At 68.6% G+C, this 12,790-nt stretch overlaps 1 protein-coding gene across 1 annotated transcript; it reads left to right on the top strand.

Annotated features, from left to right (window-relative positions):
* The first annotated feature begins 7,757 nt into the window (after positions 1-7,757).
* On the top strand, positions 7,758-10,300 carry OPA3 (outer mitochondrial membrane lipid metabolism regulator OPA3). Its single transcript, XM_084612229.1, has 2 exons — positions 7,758-7,956; positions 9,734-10,300. Exons 1-2 carry the CDS (start codon positions 7,815-7,817, stop codon positions 10,060-10,062), a joined length of 471 nt encoding a protein of 156 aa, XP_084468355.1. The 5' UTR covers positions 7,758-7,814; the 3' UTR covers positions 10,063-10,300.
* Positions 10,301-12,790: the final 2,490 nt, after the last annotated feature.

A 12,790-nucleotide genomic window follows, 5' to 3' on the forward strand; every position in this document is an offset into this window, starting at 1 on the left:
GATGGAGAGTGTGACGGGATGGGGAGGTTAGAGGATGTGACTGGGGAGGGATGGATGGATGGAGGGTGTGAGTGGGGATGGGGTGTGTGACTGGGGACGGATGGAGGGTGTGACTGGAGAGGGGTGGATGAATGGAGGGTCTGAGTGGGGATGGAGGGATGGGGTGTGTGACTGGGGATTGAGAGGAGCCATCCCGCCATATTTCAGGGCGAAGCTCCTGGCCCCTTCCCATTAATAATCCCAGACTCAGCCCCACCCCTGTCCCCGTGCCCAGGCTGGTATGGGATGGGGCACTGCAGAGCAGAAGCATCTGGGCAGTGCCCGGCTCTGCTGTGGCTTTTCCTAGTGCCCCTGCATGGCTGCATCCCACCCAGAGCCGATTTCTCCTACCCCTGCTCTGGAGGCGGGGGCTGGGGCTGCCCGCCCGACTGGTACAGGCAGTGCCCCCTGTGGCCAGCCAGGTGAGGGCGCTGCTGTGCAGCAGGACGAGCTCCCAAACACGCACCCCAGGGAAACCGCCAAGGGCACCACGCAGAGCCCAGCGATGCACGGACCTGGGCTGCTGATCAGCCTAGAGACTACCCTGGCATGGCAGACGTCCTCAGCTACAGGAACTGGGCCCTGCTTCCCTGCTGCCAAGGGGGCTCTTTGGGGACGGATGAGTCCCCCTGGTGTGGCTGGTCTACAGAAGAAAAGAGCCTACTACTGCAGCCGGCTGAAGGTGCGCCTAGGTGGCAGACCGTGCGTTAGCGGGGAGCCCTGTCTGCAGCGTGGATAGCAGAGGGTGCCCCTCCGTGTCGATGGGGCTGTCTCGTGCCAGGCAATGCTGCTGACCTGATGGTTAATTAGGATTATTTATTTCCTGGGGGGAGGCTGGAGGGGCCCCTCTGAAGGATAGGGGGGCTCCGTGGGGGGATCAGGGCCCAGACGTGCCAGGCACTGTACATTTCTGGAGCAAATAGTCCCTGCCCCAAAGGGAATAATTTTGCTGCTAGATCTGGCCATGCCAGGGGGCAGGCAGCGCTGGCTGGTGTGTGGAAGGATGAACAAAGCGGTGTTTTAATTGAACACTTTCAGACTCTTCCTCCCTCATAAAGAAACCAAAGCAAAGGGCACAAGCCCCAAACCTCCCAGAATCCCTTGCAGGTTCGGCTAGCTGGGCGCGAAGGTGGGTCATTAAGGTCCTCCAGTCTGTCCCAGGGATCCCACGGCTACCACCAAAACCCCACAGCTAAAAGTCAGCATGTGGATGGGAACAGCTACCCTGTTGGCATTCAGTGGGCACAGAATCTCCCTGGGCAGAGCCAGGGCCGACCCAGGAACTTCTCCAACCTACCTGAACTGGGTTTCTAGCTGCCCTGGGGAACCAGGACACCTGGGTTCCATGCCTGGCTCGGCCCAATGTTCCGGGTGACCTTAGGCGAGTCCCTTCCCTTCTGTGAGTCTGCCCCGGGTCCGTCCAGCCTGGTAGCTCTCCTGAGCCAGGCTGTCTCCTCCTCAGTGTCTGGGCAGCGCCCGGCCCATGGGGCCCCATTTGGGGTTGGTGCTACTGCAGGCCCCATGGCCTGAGGGCAATCTGAGACAAAGCTGAGGAGGGATCTCGAGTCTGCCACGGGCGTCTCTCGGTGCCCCATGCTGGCGTCTCCCCATGGCCCCAGCCAGCGCCAAGCCCATGTTGGCAGCAGACGTGGGAACCTCGCGTTGGCACTGGGCGGGCGCTTTCGTCAAGGCCCAGCGAGGGATCGCGCTGGCATCAGGCTGTTTCCAGCTCTCCCGGCTGGGGAGAAAAGCTGGGAAAGGTTGGGGGGCTCAGGCCCTGCAGGGAGAATAAAGACACCCCCCCCACACACACACACACAACGGTTTGTGGCTCTCCTGATTTCGGAGGCAGTCTGGCGAATGGGGGGCCTGGCTCTGCTCTTCGGGCACCAGCTGGGAGCGTCCGCTCGGCGAGGCCCGGTGGGAATTGGGAGCCTAAAGAGCTTGGCGGAGCTGGGCCTGAGCTCCCAGAATGCACCACAGTCGGCAGCATCCCTGGCGTTGGGGGAGGAAGGGGGCTTGGGAACGGGAAGGGCTAGGCGGCGGGGGGGAGGCAGCTGTGCCCACGCATGTCCCCCGGAGCGGAGTGTGTTGCAGGCCACGGTGTTGGCCACTCATGGGATTTCAGGGGGTGGCTCTGTGCAGCGCTCCCCCAGCACACCTGCTCAGCCCTCCCCTGAGAGGGGCCTCCACGGGGTTGTTATTGTAGGGTCTTTCAGGAGCGCTGGGCTGGGTTTGTTACTGAGCCAGGAGGCTGCAGGTCTGGCCCATCTGCCCTGCGTGCTGCTCCTGGTGGGGGCAGGGGGATCCCTGCCCCGACCCTGCTCCAATGCCTGGCTCCAGGTTCCAGCAGATGGGTTGTTAATGCGACGGGGAAGGCAGATGGATGCTGGAGGGGCAGGACGCAGCTCTGCAAGGGATGAGAGGGGGGCACCGTGCGCCCAGGCACCAGCCCCGCACCACAAGGCTTCGCGTCCTGGCCCCGGGCCCTGAGAGTCAGGTCAAAGGTCACACAAGAGTCCTGGCCCCCAGCGCCCCGCTTTCCCCCACTAAACCCTACTCCTCTCCCAAAGCTGGGCATGGGAACCCAGGAGTCCTGGCTCTCAGCCCCCCTGCTCTAACCTATATTTCTATATTCTGTCTAGACCCCACTCCCATCCTGGAGCCAGGGACAGAACCCAGGAGTCCTGGCTCCTCCAGCGCCAATTACCAGCCGTCAGGCCTCTCCCATAGAGGGGACAGAGAACCCAGGAGTCCCGACCTCCAGCTCTCCCCTGCTCTACTCCCTGGACCACACTCCCCTCCCTCCACTGCCTTGTACGTTGAACGGGGCCGTGAGCCATCCTGCCTGGTTCTCCCTTCGCTGGAGCAGCCCAAGGGGCTGGTGCAGGAAGCACAGCGATGCCCCCCCCCCCACGAGGCTGCTCCCTTCCCCACCAGTGAATGGGGGCTCAGCCACCGAGTGGGACCCAGCCATTGTCATGGGCTGTTCACCCCACATGAGCCACCCAGCCCCGGCTATGCGCAGGGGCCAGCCAGGGCCCTCTTTGTCAGAACGGGGGGGGGGGGGCAGAAGAACCAAGGTCCTGCACAGAAGTGGGGGGTAATGGCTGGGTTGGGCCAAGGTTCTGGTCCCAAGCGTGTCCCAGATGTTTCCTTGCCCTGCTGTTGGGAATCCTACACTGCCCACAAAGGTGCCACCCTAGTGCTGGCACTCAGCATGAGCTGTGGGTCATGCCCTCCCCACTAGACAGGCAGCTGTATCTCAGCACTAGGCACAGAGCCCCTGTATAAACAGCCCCCATGCCCCACCCCAGAGGTGGTTGCATCTCAGCACTGCATAACAAGCCATTCTTCGGTCTAATCTTAATAAAGCCTCCTTGACCTTGAGCTGACTGGTAAAGGTGCCCCCCGTGCCCCCCGCTGCCTCTCCCGGGGGCAGAGGGGTCAGAGGGTGACAGGCAGTGACCGGCCAAGCAGCGGCTGCCTGACCCCGGCGCTGCTCCCCACGTCACCGGGCAGGGGGCTTTGCAATGGGAACATTCCCGGGAATAAACAGGAAGCGCTCAGGCCCAGGAATCTCCCACGCTCCCCATGCCAGATGAGGCGCCCCCTGCTGCCTGGTGAGGGGAGTTACCCCACCCCCCCTGCTTGCCCCCCATGACCCCTTTGCAGCAGCGGTTTCTCCCTGCGTGGTCCTGAGTTGGGGGAAGCACAGCTGGGACACCGGTAACCTCAGCGCTGCTTCAGCCAGCGTCTTGGCGGTGGAGTCAAAGGGGGAGATTTTCCCTTTGCCTGTTTGTTTAGTTTTCTCTCTTACCTAATTCCACTTGATCCTACCACCCACCCAACTTCCCTAAGGTCAGTGCCCTCCCTCGCCCCCAGAGAACCCAGGAGTCCTGGCTCCCAGCCCTCACAGTCGGACTGCCCTGTATGGCAGACACACTGCCGGGTCTCCAGCTTCGGTTGGTGCTGCCCAGATCCAGCCCAAGGCAACGGTGACCCCATCGTCCTCCTCCCCCAGCTGCTCCCCTCAGAGCTCTGCGCCCTACCCAAGAGGGCAAGGAACCCCACGCAGGCCCTGACGGATTCCTGCAGCCACATTAGAGAACCCAGCAGCCAATGGGCCATGGAGCCTGAGCTCCCCACCCGCTCCAGGGGACCTCCGGGGCTGGAAGGGGGGCACTGGCCCTGCCATTCCTCCGCCCAGACCTCCTCTGGGTTCTATTCCCAGCTCTGGGGAGGGAAGGGGGTCTAGTGGTTTGAGCAGGGGGGGCTGGGAGCCAGGATTCCTGGGTTCTACCCCTGACGTGGGGAGTGGGGTCTAGTGGTTAGAGCACAGGGGCTGGAAGGCACAACTCCCGGGTTCTATCCCTGGTTCTGGGAGGGGAGTAGGGTTTAGTGGTCAGAGCAGGGGGGTTTGGGAGCCAGGACACCTGGGTTCTATTCCCATTTACCCTGCCTGTTTCCCTTCACGCACTGGGGACTGGGGAATTCGTTCAGTGCTTGGAGCTCCCCTGGGGAGAAAAAACCTGGAGCTGAGCCAATGGCTGCGGCCAGCTGGGGGCGGGGAGCCCTGCTGTTCTTCACTCCAACCCCGCTTCCGGCCAGCCCTGCAGCTCTCTCCAGGCTGTTCGCACGGCCCTGGTGACACGGGGCCGACCCTGAGCAGCCCCCGGCTAGGAGCCACCTGGCCTGGCTGGGCCCTTGTCCTCACACGAACTCCGTGACCCCAGAAAGGGGGTGAGCAGCTGGTGGGGAGCCTGGGTGAGACTGTGCAGCGCTGAACACAGCTCAGCCCCATGGATAGCCAAGCCCCCCGTCCTGTGCTGGGGGTTTGGTCTGGGGGAGGGCCCGACTCCGTTCTGATCAGCCCCAGCAGACTCCAGGCTGCAGCAGGCAGGGGCAGCGGAGAAGGACCCTGTGATGGGGGTGATGGATGGGAGCAGCATGCCCCAGGGAGGCTAGTCCGATCCGGGGCGAGACTCCGGCCGGGAGGGGGCCCATGAGTGGGGGGGGGTGAGAGGGGAGTCAGGACTTGGTGGGGTAGGGCGGAGAGTGGTCAGATGGGGGCAGGGGCTTAAGAGGATAAACCCACCAGGGACCCTCCTTTTCCTTTTGTCCCTGGGCCCCCAAGGTCAGGGAAGCACCGGGGGGTTCGTTACAGCTCATCAGGGGAAGAGACCCCAGCCATAGCTCATGGGCCTCCCCCCATACTCCTTCCCAAATCATAGGGAAACCCCCGCAGTGCCCCGCAAACCCTCCCCAGCCACCAGGGGGCAGTCAGGAGACACAGACCCCACTGCGCCTGTGGGGAGACACTGAGTGCAGGGTCCTTCCCCTCCCTGCACACCGGGGAAGGGCCCCAGACCGCCTCCCGCAGCACCCCCGGGGCTCTCACCCAGCACCCACATGCAGCCCCCTCTGGGGAGAGCCCGGCAGCGTCTCAACAGCCCGGCCCGACAAGGAGTTAGGGAGAATCTCGAAGCCAGGGAAGTGGCCGAAGGCGGGGTGGGGGGAAGAGCCGTGGGAGGGGCCTCTGCGGGGCAGAGTCAGGAGCTGTTCTACGGCTCCTATCAAACGCAGCCCCCAACTGCCCAGGGCTGGCGGGCTGCGTGGAGCAAGGGGGCCAGCGCTGACAGCCGGGGAGACGCCCCCTGCCGAGCCCCCGGACCCCGCTCCACGGCGGCCCCCCTCCAGTCCCCCTGCCAAGCCCCCCGCCCCGCTCCACAGCGTCCCCCAGTGCCCCTGCCCTGATCCACAGCGCCCCCCCCAGTCCCCCTGCCGAGCCCCCGGACCCCGCTCCACGGCGCCTCCCCAGTCTCCTTGCCGAGCCCCCGGACCCCGCTTCACGGCGCCCCCCAGTCCCCCTGCCGAGCCCCCGGACCCCGCTCCACGGCGCCCCCCCAGTCCCCCTGGCGAGCCCCCGGACCCCGCTCCACGGCGCCCCCCCAGTCCCCCTGGCGAGCCCCCGGACCCCGCTCCACGGCGCCTCCCCAGTCTCCTTGCCGAGCCCCCGGACCCCGCTCCACGGCGCCTCCCCAGTCTCCTTGCCGAGCCCCCGGACCCCGCTTCACGGCGCCCCCCAGCCCCCTGCCGAGCCCCCGGACCCCGCTCCACGGCGGCCCCCCTCCAGTCCCCCTGCCGAGCCCCCCGCCCCGCTCCACAGCGTCCCCCAGTGCCCCTGCCCTGATCCACAGCGCCCCCCCCCAGTCCCCCTGCCGAGCCCCCGGAGCCCGCTCCACGGCGCCCCCCCAGTCCCCCTGCCGAGCCCCCGGAGCCCGCTCCACGGCGGCCCCCCTCCAGTCCCCCTGCGGAGACCCCGGCCCCGCTCCACAGCGTCCCCCAGTGCCCCTGCCCTGATCCACAGCGCCCCCCCCAGTCCCCCTGCCGAGCCCCCGGACCCCGCTCCACGGCGCCTCCCCAGTCTCCTTGCCGAGCCCCCGGACCCCGCTTCACGGCGCCCCCCAGTCCCCCTGCCGAGCCCCCGGACCCCCCTCCACGGCGCCCCCCAGTCCCCCTGCCGAGCCCCCGGAGCCCGCTCCACGGCGCCCCCCAGTCCCCCTGCCGAGCCCCCGGACCCCGCTCCACGGCGCCTCCCCAGTCTCCTTGCCGAGCCCCCGGACCCCGCTTCACGGCGCCCCCCAGTCCCCCTGCCGAGCCCCCGGACCCCCCTCCACGGCGCCCCCCAGTCCCCCTGCCGAGCCCCCGGAGCCCGCTCCACGGCGCCCCCCCAGTCCCCCTGCCGAGCCCCCGGAGCCCGCTCCACGGCGGCGCCCCCCCAGTCCCCCTGCCGAGACCCCGGCCCCGCTCCACAGCGCCTCCCCAGTCTCCTTGCCGAGCCCCCGGACCCCGCTCCACGGCGCCCCGCCAGTCCCCCTGCCGAGCCCCCGGACCCCGCTCCACGGCGCCCCGCCAGTCCCGCTGCCGAGACCCCGGACCCCCCTCCACGGCGCCCCCCCAGTCCCCCTGCCGAGCCCCCAGACCCCGCTCCACGGCGCCCCGCCAGTCCCGCTGCCGAGACCCCGGACCCCCCTCCACGGCGCCCCCCCAGTCCCCCTGCCGAGCCCCCAGACCCCGCTCCACGGCGCCCCGCCAGTCCCGCTGCCGAGACCCCGGACCCCGCTCCACGGCGCCCCCCCAGTTCCCCTGCCGAGCCCCCGGACCCCGCTCCACGGCGGCCCCCCTGCCGAGACCCCGGACCCCGCTCCACGGCGCCCCCCAGTCCCCCTGCCAAGCCCCCGGACCCCGCTCCACGGCGCCCCCCAGTCCCCATGCCGAGCCCCCGGACCCAGCTCCACGGCGCCCCCTAGCGCTCAGTCCTGACTGCTGGGGACACGCCCCCTGCCGAGACCCCGCCCCGCTCTCCTGGCCCCGCCCCCAGGCTCTGACAAGCCGTCAGGCCCCGCGCTCCACCTCAGCTCCTGCGGGGTGGGCGGGAAGTGGGGTGGGAGACACGTGGGGAGGTGGCCCGTGTTCTAATTTGCATACCCATGAGCTAATTTACATACTCGGGCAAGGATTTGCCTATACTCGGGCGCCGCACGTCTGGAATGCATACCCAGCTATTGCATATTCATGACTTCTTTTGCATACCCACCTTCTAATTTGCATATTGATTAGACTTATCCGGCGGGCGCACGGCGCAAACTCGCATATTCATGAGCATCGTTTGCATATTATGCGCCCCGCCCCTTCAGTGGCGCTGTAGGCGACGGGGCGGGGCTTGCGCGCTGACGTCACGGCGGCGCGGCGCGGGGCCGCCGGGTGGGAGGATGGTGGCCGGCGCGTTCCCCATCGCGAAGCTCCTGTACCTGGGCGTGCGGCAGCTGAGTCGGCCCCTAGCCGCGCGCATCAAGGCAGGGGCTCGCGCCAGCCCCTTTTTCCGGGCCTACGTCTGCGGGCCGCCCGCGCAGCGTGAGTGACAGGCCGCGTGCGGGGCGCTGAGCCAATGGGGCGGGGCTACAGGCCAATGGGGCTCCGGAGGGGCGGGGCTGCGAGTACAGGGAGCCAACGGGGCGCATGCGGGGGCGGGACAGAGAGCTTTGCGGGCCAATGGAGGCGATGCGGGGGCGGGGCTGGATCTCTGCAGGCCAATGGGATTGTTGCGGTGGCGGGGCAAAGAGCATAGCTGGGCAATGGGGGCGCGGGGCGGAACCGGGGTCCCTTGAACCAATGGTTGGAGACTGAGGGCGGGGCGTGGGTCCAGAGGGCCAATAGGCGGAGCCCAAGGGCGGGCCCACGGCTCACAGTGAACAGGCACCCACAAAGCAAAGCCGTGAAGTGACCCTTGACACGTCCCCACGCAGCTCCCTGATTGGGCCGGGCCGGGCCTGCGGGGGCTGCGGGTCGGGAGCGAGGGGCACCGGCAGGGCTATGGGGAGCCCGGGGCCGGGGGCTGCGGGTCGGGAGCGAGGGGCACCGGCAGGGCTATGGGGAGCCCGGGCCCGGGCCGGCGGGGGGCTGCGGGTCGGGAGCGAGGGGCACCGGCAGGGCTATGGGGAGCCCGGGCCCGGGCCGGCGGGGGCTGCGGGTCGGGAGCGAGGGGCACCGGCAGGGCTATGGGGGGCCCGGGCCGGCGGGGGGCTGCGGGTCGGGAGCGAGGGGCACCGGCAGGGCTATGGGGGGCCCGGCCGGCGGGGGGCTGCGGGTCGGGAGCCCGGGGCACCGGCAGGGCTATGGGGAGCCCGGGGCACCGGCAGGGCTATGGGGAGCCCGGGGCACCGGCAGGGCTATGGGGAGCCCGGGACCGGGGGCTGCGGGTCGGGAGCCCGGGGCACCGGCAGGGCTATGGGGAGCCCGGGCCCGGGCCGGCGGGGGGCTGCGGGTCGGGAGCGAGGGGCACCGGCAGGGCTATGGGGGGCCCGGCCGGCGGGGGGCTGCGGGTCGGGAGCGAGGGGCACCGGCAGGGCTATGGGGAGCCCGGGGCCGGGCCGGCGGGGGGCTGCGGGTCGGGAGCGAGGGGCACCGGCAGGGCTATGGGGAGCCCGGGCCCGGGCCGGCGGGGGCTGCGGGTCGGGAGCCCGGGGCACCGGCAGGGCTATGGGGAGCCCGGGGCACCGGCAGGGCTATGGGGAGCCCGGGCCCGGGCCGGCGGGGGGCTGCGGCTCGGGAGCGAGGGGCACCGGCAGGGCTATGGGGAGCCCGGGGCCCGGGCCGGCGGGGGGCTGCGGGTCGGGAGCGAGGGGCACCGGCAGGGCTATGGGGGGCCCGGCCGGCGGGGGGCTGCGGGTCGGGAGCCCGGGGCACCGGCAGGGCTATGGGGAGCCCGGGGCACCGGCAGGGCTATGGGGAGCCCGGGGCACCGGCAGGGCTATGGGGAGCCCGGGGCACCGGCAGGGCTATGGGGAGCCCGGGGCCGGGGGCTGCGGGTCGGGAGCGAGGGGCACCGGCAGGGCTATGGGGAGCCCGGGGCCGGGCCGGAGGGGGGCTGCGGGTCGGGAGCCCGGGGCACCGGCAGGGCTATGGGGAGCCCGGGGCACCGGCAGGGCTATGGGGAGCCCGGGGCCCGGCTGGAGGGGGATGCGGGTCGGGAGCGAGGGGCACCGGCAGGGCTATGGGGGGCCCGGGCCCGGGCCGGCGGGGGGCTGCGGGTTGGGAGCGAGGGGCACCGGCAGGGCTATGGGGAGCCCGGGGCGGGGCCGGCGGGGGGCTGGGCTGGCAGCCCCCCCACTCATGCCCCTCCCCCCTGCAGTGTACCACTGGGTCGAGATGCGAACCAAGATGCGGATCATGGGCTTCCGTGGCGCCACCATCAAGCCCCTGAACGAGGAGGCGGCAGCGGAGCTGGGCGCGGAGTTGCTGGGCGAAGCCATCGTCTTCGGCGTGGGCGGCCTGTGCATCTTCCTGGAGTACGCGCGCCAGGCCTCCAACACCCGGAGGAAGGAGGAGGAGCAGAGCAGCACCCTACTGGGCCTGCAGGAGCAGGTGGCCGAGCTGGGCCTGGCCGTGGAGACCCTGGACGCGCAGCTGCGTGAGGTGAACCGCCTGCTGCTGGACGTCTCCACCAGCGCCAAGAAATAGGGGCCCCCCCCGGGACGGGCTGCCAAGGAGGAGCCTGGCGTGTGTGGGCCCTGCCCCCCGGTGCCAGGGCGCAGAGCTGGCTGGGGCCGGGAGGAGCCTGCGCTGGACGAAGCGAGCGAGCGAGACAGGCCCCCCCGTGTGGGCTGGGGGGTCCCGGCTCATGACCAGCCTCCTCGCCTGCAGAGTTTGAGTTTTCTACCGTGTAAATAGCCATCCATTAAAACCCACCTGCTGCTGAGGAGGCGGAGCCATGATTGGGGCGGGGCTGGGGAAAAGGGGCGGAGCCATAGGTCTGCCAGCAGCACTCCTTTGGGCCCGGGGGTCCCATAGAAAGTGGAACTGGTCCCAGCTCATCCTTCCCCGGGGTCTGGGATCGGCCCCTTCCCTAGGGCCTGTCATGGCCCGGGCAGCAGGGGGCCCAGCCAGAGCCACCTCCCTTCCGGGTGCCTGGCCGAGGGTGCACTCCATGGGGCGCAGTCCATGGGGCAGCCTGGCCAGAGTGATTCCTAGGGGGAGCCACTGGGTGGGGCTGCACGGGCAAAGCTGATTAATGCAGTGGGGCAGGGGTTGGAGGTCTCTATGCGCCCCCCTTCCATGCAGGCCCAGGGCCCTCCAGCTCCTCCAGTCCAACAGGACCCACATGGCCAGGCCCTGCTGCTGGTCTAGCAGGGGTAGGGGCTGCCCTGGACACTTTCTGCCCTAGCCCAGAGAGGTGGGGCTGCTCCCCCAGGATTCCCCCGTGGCTGGTGTTAGCAAGGGCATCCTTGGCTTGGTCCAGGGATTGAACCAGCCTGGGCTGGCTGCTTCCTTAGGTTGGCTCTGCCCGGAGGGGGAGGAGCCATGGGGAGGGGGGCTGGGAGGCCTGGTTCTGGGAGTTGGGTGGGGAGGGGGCAGGGATGTTGGGGAGGCCCGGTTCTGGGAGTTGGCTGGGGAGGGGGCAGGGATGTTGGGGAGGCCCGGTTCTGGGGCGGAGGGAAGGGGTGCTGGAAAGGCCCACACTGGCCCTGGACGGTGCCGAGGGCTTGGGCAGTGCGAGGCCCCAGCCCTGGGAACAGAACCCAGGTGCCCTGTCAGCCCCACCACTCTGGACCTTAGCGAGAGCCCCCTGGCACTGTTGGCGGGAAGCCATTTGCTGGCCATGCAGCCCGTGTGGGGGGCAACACCTGCTCACAGGGCCTTGAGCAAGAAGGGTCCTGCTTGATGGGCAGTGTGGGGTTGAGAGTTGGAGGGAGAGATGTCAGTCCTGGTTGCAGTTGCTTCAGAGGCCTGGGGCTGGTTTCCAAGCAGTTATTGGGGGGGTGCCATGCCCAGGGCATGTGCCCACCATGGGAGCACCCTGCCCAAGGACCTGCCCCGCACATCAGCCCTGCTGGCCCTCACCCGCAGCTGCAGGGAGCAGGGCTGGGGCAGGCAGATTTAGGATAACTTTTTGCCAGACCCCCCCACGCCATGGCTGGGCCTGGAGAAACTGGCCGACAGCTGCCCTGCTGGAGTGAAGCCCTAGGGACCAGCTGCCCGCTCCCCATCCCCACCTGTCACAGAGTCCCTGAGCGATGCTCTGAAACTGCTCCCCATGAAGCCAGGCAGGACTCTGGGGAAGTCTTTCTGGGAGCAGCCTGTCTGCAGGACACACAGCTTCCACCTTCCTGGGTCTGACCTCGGAGCATTCAGCCTCCTCTGCCCCTCCGTGCGCTTCCCACAGCGAGTCCGCCCAGGCGGGGTCCTGGGGAAGCCAGAGGGTCCTGCCCCCCAACTTTGCAGTCAGACGTGACTCTGAGCCAGCCAGTAAAACAGAGATTTATTAGACGACAGGAACATGGTCTAAAACAGAGCTTGCAGGTGCAGAGAACCGGACCTCTCAGCTGGGTCCATTTTGGGGGCCAGTGAGCCAGACAACCATGTCTGCCCTTCACTCCATGTCTCCAGCCAGCCCCAAACTGAAACTCCCTCCAGCCCCTCCTCCCCTGGGCTTTGTTCCTTTCCCGGGCCAGGAGGGCACCTGATTCCTTTGTTCTCCAACCCTTTAGCTCTCACCTGGGGGGGGGGGGGGGAAGGGCCCAGGCCATCAGTTGTCAGGAAACAGGATGTTGGCCATTCTCTGTATCCAGACCCCTGCACACACCTGCCCTCTAGGGCTCTGCAACGATCATACACCCTTACCCCACCACCTAGACACTTAAGAACTGCATAAGGGAAACTGAGGCACACCCACACTATTCAGAGGAAACATTAAGAACAGTCCCACTTAGTCACACCCCACAACTGTGTGGGGAGGGGGTGCTGGCTGGGGCAGGCCTGGCCAGGGGGCAGAGTTCAGGTGGCTGGGTGTGGGCCTGGCTGGGGCCAAGCAGGGAGAGGTTGGCAGGGGGTGGGACAGGCCTGGCCAGGCAGGGAGAGGTTGGCGAGGGCTGGGCTGTGTGTCTCTGCCAGCTGGCACCTGGTGAGGGCAGGCACGAAAATGGCATCACCCCTGCAATTTGCCCAGCAATGGCAGCTCCTGGGCAGCAGGAGGTGCTGGACCCCAGTCAGGGCCCTGCGCCCTGTTCCACCCACCCCAGCCCTTGAGGGAGATGGATTCCCCCACCCCCCCACCAAGTTGGTCCAGGCCTGAGTCTGCCTGCAGGTGGCCAGGTTCGGGGGGTGGGGGGGACACGACTCCAGCAACAGCCCAGCTTGTGTCCCTGGCAAAGCCCTACACCCCACCACCCCCACCTGGAGCCAGGCCAGC

Source organism: Lepidochelys olivacea (assembly GCF_965140295.1).
Source record: "Lepidochelys olivacea isolate rLepOli2 genome assembly, chromosome: 23".
NCBI lineage: Eukaryota > Metazoa > Chordata > Testudines > Cheloniidae > Lepidochelys > Lepidochelys olivacea.

Excerpts from the sequence above, each read along its gene's own strand:
- OPA3 (XM_084612229.1), top strand. The coding sequence starts at position 7,815 with ATGGTGGCCGGCGCGTTCCCCATCGCGAAGCTCCTGTACCTGGGCGTG. Across the intron at positions 7,957-9,733 it reads CTGCGGGCCGCCCGCGCAGC|TGTACCACTGGGTCGAGATG; the intron begins GTGAGTGACAGG and ends TCCCCCCTGCAG.